Source organism: Myotis brandtii, unplaced genomic scaffold (assembly GCF_000412655.1).
Source record: "Myotis brandtii unplaced genomic scaffold, ASM41265v1 scaffold69, whole genome shotgun sequence".
NCBI lineage: Eukaryota > Metazoa > Chordata > Mammalia > Chiroptera > Vespertilionidae > Myotis > Myotis brandtii.
In genome coordinates, this window is record NW_005370700.1 from 1,527,538 (window position 1) to 1,533,405 (window position 5,868).

Sequence of the window (5,868 nt, forward strand, 5' to 3'; positions counted from 1 at the left end):
TGCAGGAGGCGCTCATCAGTGATTCTCTCTCATCATTGATGTTTCTATTTTCTCCCCCCTCTCTTCCTCTCTGAAATCAATAAATTAAAAAAAAAGAATTAGCCTCTTGTCATATTGTAACTTAAAGTATTATACATTTGTCATATTATAGTATAATCTTACCATATAAGATTTTGTACATTATGTTTTTATAATAAATTATAAAACAAAACTTATTAACATAAAGACCCAGACCCCCTCACTCAAAACCCATCTGCACATAGTAACTATTGTTCTTTTTGTATCTTGTCTCTCAATCTTTATTCATAACAGACATAATTTTACATAACTTCAAGGATGTATATGTAGTCTTTATACCTCCTTTCTTATAATAATATGGATCATTTGTTATGCTATAAAGTCTTCATTGTAACTTTTATTAGTCCCATAATATTTCTGGTCTTTTTAGACCAGAAATTCAATACGTGTGGAAGTAGAATTATTCTAGACTTGTTGAAAAAATTTCAGAAGTGCTATAGGTCATGGACACAGAATCAATGGATGAAATAATTTAGATCAAATTAACTATAGGACACATTTCCCCCCCTGGGGTATGGAAATCACTTTTTGCTCTTAGTAGAATGGTAGAGATGTGAGTCAGTCTTTGGTGAGGTTAGGAAGCTAATATAAACTTGGGTTGTACAGATATAGAATCTCTCTGCCACAGGATGCTGGAGATGATGATGCAGGAAAATGAGAGAAGTGAAAACAAAAACTGCATTACAGTTGAAAGTCCTGAATTGCCAAAGTATGAATTCATCTTATATCTCTTTGCCACAGGATGCTGGAGGTGATGATGCAGGAAAAAGAGAAGTGAAAACAAAAACTGCATTACAATTGAAAGTCCTGAATTGCCAAAGTATGAATTCATCTTATAGACATGCATGTCACAAACTTTCATTCTGAAACTATCCTGACCCGTTTGCACCCCACCATCAGAATCCATAGGGCCACAGAATGTCCTCCACAGGGAAATAGGACTATTAGGGAATCTGTTGGGTCATAGGTAAAGGAGGAAAACATCTTACAAAGCAGGAGCAGAAGGGGGAGATGGCCTATGATCTGAGGTATGGAGGGATGGGTTCAGGTGGGCGACTCCCCTACACATAAATTAATACATGACCACTCTAAGCAGAGTTTCATATGTTTCTCAGCTACACCACTTGGAGTTTGATCAACAAAATATTAATGTAGGTTTAAAAGCAGGTTTAAAGGTACACAATTTTCCCCTAAAGTTATTTCAAATAAGTAGAAATTTGCCCATTCGGATAAATTTTATCTCAAAATGTACCCGACATGAACAGTGCTAACAAAATGAGTGTTTTAATTGAGGGAGGAGAGGGAATAGATAATTCTAGGTCACAAAGCATTCTGAAAATCTGGCAGGCAATCCTGAAACAAGGGTACCTGTTGCTAGAAGTTAAGAAATGGGGTGGGAGGATATAAAAAATACGATTTTCCTACTGTAAACATTTTTAGGGATTAGTGCTAACCCGAGGAAAAGAGAAGACTCTTCTTTCTTCTGATTTTCATGGTCTCTCACTTCCAGGACCCAGAGCTCATGTTATTACAGTTGGTCTATACACTTCAGTTACAGCGTGGGTAGATAGCTTATCACAGGCTAGCCCATGAATCAAACCATCATCAAAGCAGTTTTTAGATCATAAAATGTAATGGAGACTCCAAATACAGTTGTCTTAACAAATCAAGTGTTGGAGCGTGATATATAGAAGTTGGGGGATCTGGAGTCTAAACTTGACGGCCGGTTTGGTTATCTGTAAGTCACTTCTACATTGGGGAGTGAACCAAGGTGCCTCACAGGCTGCCTTACCTGCCCCGATTTGGCATTCTCACAGACAAAGGCTTCGTAGAATCTGGGGAACTCTGGAGCATTGTCATTCACATCTAAGACTTTGATTGTGACAGAAACACTTCCAACCTGGGAGGGATTGTCTAAAGAGAACACAAAGAAAACCAAAGGTAAATGTTAGTAGTGCAAGAAAGCGCTTGTTGCCAGTTAGGTATTTTCCTTCAGCCTGGTTTTTAAAGGAATGGATAAAGCACGTGGAAATGGCAGCACAAGCAGAGATTGCATGTGTTACCTAGTAAGAGTGTGGCTAGAACACAAGCATGGACAGAGAGAGTGTATGTTTGAGAGAGTGTGTGGTATCAGGATGAGGGGAAGGGCCAGACTTGAGGGGAAGCAGGTACCACAAAATGAGTCTTTAAAAGGTTTTGAACCTCTTACCTGGCTCAGATATCAGGTTATGGAATTAAAGGAGGTCTGTTCTGTGTCTGGTCTTGGAAGTAGCCCATTTCTAATTGGAGGTATACTACGTGGCTTGGCTTTATTCCCGTGAAATTATCTATTTTTTGAATTATATTTCAGAAGATTTCAAGTTATTCACAGGAATACAGATAACACTACATGTTTATTTCTGCTTAGAGTCTAGGGGGATATTACAGGATCAAACACACCCTAAATCCATATCTTTGGCTGGGGCAGAAGAAGTTACTCATTGTCATTCATGGGAAATGTCTTTTTGGTCTGTCTTTTGCTTGGCATTGCCACACAACGACAATTTCATGGCCCCAGTAGTTCCCCTCCTGTCTTTTTTTGTTTTGTTCTCCACCCCAAGAAGACAAAATAGAAATTATAAGACACATAAATTATTCTTAGTAAATAACTTTATTAAATCTCAGAATGCCTTATTTTTCTGGTTCATTTTTTCTTTCTTAAAAATACTTATGCTTTACTGTGTTTCCCCCCTAAATATTTCTATTGCTTGACCAAAAATGTGGACATACTTAAAATTTTTAAATTAAACTGTAGAACTTTTTTATAATGAAAATTACAGAGAAACATAAGGATAAATATGATCAACAGTCCTTATCAGACATATTCATTATTATGATACATGTAAAATTGCATATGTGTCCAAAAATGTGGACACAACACACACACACACATACATAGAGTAGTCAAATGATATAAAAAAGTTGGATTCAGAACTTTAGTATTTTAGGTTAAGATTATCTGTGTCATTGAAATATACTTTGAGCCCAGGTATTAATATCTACATGGTAGTTTTATTTACTTTTATTTTTCTGAGGATACGTTTTCATTGACTTTAAGAGAGGAAGGGGGAGAGAGAGTGAAACAGAAAGAGAAACATTGATTGTCTCCTGTACGTGCCCTAACTAAGGATTGAACCCACAGCTGGATATGTGCCCTGACCTGGGATTGAACCCGAAACCTTTGGTATACAGGACGATGCTCCAAATGACTTAGTGACTGAGCCACCTGGCCAGGGATAATTTCATTTTACTGTATGGTTGTACCATAATTTATTTAGTCAGACTATCATTAGATATTAAGATAATCCTAATTTTAAATAATAATGTAGTAGACATTTCAATGTATAAATATTTGTTGATATATATGATTATTCTCTTAAGATAATTATTAGAAGTAGAATTCTTGAGAAAAAGAGTACCAATTGCCTACCGGCATAGCTCAGTGGTTGAGCTTCGACCTATGAACCAGGAGGTCAGGGTTTGATTCCCGGTCAGGGAACATGCCCAGGTTGCAGACTCGATCCCCAGTAAGGGAGCATGCAGGAGGCAGCCGATCAGTGATTCTCTCTCATTATTGATGTTTCTACCTCTCTCTCCCTGTTCCTTCCTCTCTAAAATCAATATAAAAATATACTAAAAAAAAAGTTCAAATATTTTAGAGAATCTTAATTCAAAAGATGAATTGCCAGACTTCCTTCCTGAATGGCTGTACGTGCTTCTACCAATGCATTAGGGTCTGCCATTTCCAAACCATCACTAGGTGCTATGAAAAAAAGTAAATGTAGTAGTAAATAATCTAGTTTTTGCTAAGTTTATAATAAACATGCTAATCTCAATTTTGTTTCTTTTCCATTCCATTTTTAAGTTTATGTTAATAAATCTGCATTTTATTTTTAACACTAGTGGCCTGGTGCACGAAATTTGTGCACATTAAAAGGGAATTAATTAGAGGAAATATTTTAATATTGCTATTTGCCCTTTCTCTATAATAGAAGTGTCAGAGATGAAAGAAAATTAGTAAAATGTATATGAAAATCTTCCTCCTGTCATAGTCTGGGGTGCGCCACGGGACCCAGAGTCAAGTCCCCGCCCACCTGCGCACGCCTTGAAATTGCGCGAGACCCAGACCCAGCCGGCCTCGCCCTCATCAAGCCCTGCCGGGCGGGGGGTGCACCCTCAGGTCCCCCAGCCTGGCCCCAGGGTGGGAGGCATGGCCTGAGGTCTCCTGTCAAGCCCTGCCATGCCGGGGGTGGGGAGGAGCAGCCTGAGGTCCCCTGCCCTTGCCCGGTGCCACACAGCCTCAGGTCCCTGCTGATTGCTCGTTATGGCTCATTATGGGAACCCTGCCTCCGCTGTGGGTGCAGCCATCTTGTATTACGGCAGTGGTTCTCAACCTTGGCTGCACATTAGAATCACCTGGGAATCTTTTTAAAATCCTGATTTCTGGGCCTCATCCTCCAGAAATTCTGTTTCTTTGTTATGTTCTGTTTCTTTGTTATGGGGTGGGTCCACAATATTAGTAACAAAGAAACAGAATTTCTGGAGGATGAGGCCCAGAAATCAGGATTTTAAAAAGATTCCCAGGTGATTCTAATGTGCAGCCAAGGTTGAGAACCACTGTGTTACGGAACCCCACCTCCACTGTGGGCGCAGCCATCTTGTGACAGTGTGAGGGTTAATTTGCATATTATCTCTTTATTATATAGGATGTCTGAAATTCTTGTATGCATGTATGTGTATAATAAGGTTCATATGTTATAAAGGCTTCCTTTCATTCAGTAATAATATTTTCTATTTTTTGTGCATTACCAATCTTGTCAAAGACTGAAAGCCTCTTAGATTTTTCAGGAACTGTCCCTTTTTCTCATATGAATCTTGTTTTTCGGTTTAAAGATGCTGTTTTTTTTTTTTTTTTACTGCTTTTACATGCTTTTTAAAAAAATGTATTTTTATTGATTTCAGAGAGGAAGGGAGAGGGAGAGAGAGAGAAACATCAGTGATGAGAGAGAATTATGGACCAGCTGATTCCTACATGCCCCCTACTGGGGATCAAGCATGCAACCCTGGCATGTGCCCTGATTGGGAATTGAACCATGACTTCCTGGCTCATAGGTCAGTGTTCAACCACTGAGCCACACCAGTTAGGCTATGCCTTTTTTTTAAAAAAAATATCTAGCCAGGACTAGCTATACAGCAGATGCTGAATAAGTATTTGAACTAATTACATTCACTCACTTGTATGAACTATGATGATTTTTGTTTCTTCCTATAAATACTAGGTGTACTGGTTAATAATGGCAGATTTTGTAATCAAAGAAAACACGATAATTTCAAGAGAAACATCAGAAGTGCTTTATTCAAAGTATTGTCCATCGCTAGCTACATATTTCCCCCATCTTTCAGGTAATTTGTGGATACCTTCCCAATAGAACTTTTCTTGTTTTGAGGCAAACCATTCAAACCAATTTTCCAGTTCTTTGTACGTTTTGAAGTGCTGCTCAGAAAGTGTGTGTGCCATCGATCGGAACAAGTGGTAATCTGAAGCAGCAAGGTCTGGTGAATACGGCAGGTGGGTTAATACTTCCCAGGCAAGATCTTTTAACGTGTCTTTAACTGGTTTTGAAGTGTGTGATGGTGCGTTATCATGAAGCAAAATTACTTTGCCGTGTCTTCTGGCACATTCTGGTTGTTTCACGATCAAAGCATGGTTCAAATTGATTATTTGTTGTTGGTAGTGATCAGTATTAACGG

General features: G+C 38.6%; 1 protein-coding gene across 4 annotated transcripts in view; it reads right to left on the bottom strand.

Annotated features, from left to right (window-relative positions):
* CDH20 (cadherin 20, type 2) overlaps positions 1-5,868 on the bottom strand; it is a 201,178-nt gene that overhangs the window by 14,724 nt on the left and 180,586 nt on the right. For all 4 annotated transcript variants that reach the window (XM_014529652.1, XM_005881798.2, XM_014529654.1 and 1 more), the window contains one exon: positions 1,871-1,992. In XM_014529652.1, the coding sequence (XP_014385138.1) occupies positions 1,871-1,992 (122 nt within the window). The remainder of the gene's footprint in view (positions 1-1,870; positions 1,993-5,868) is intronic.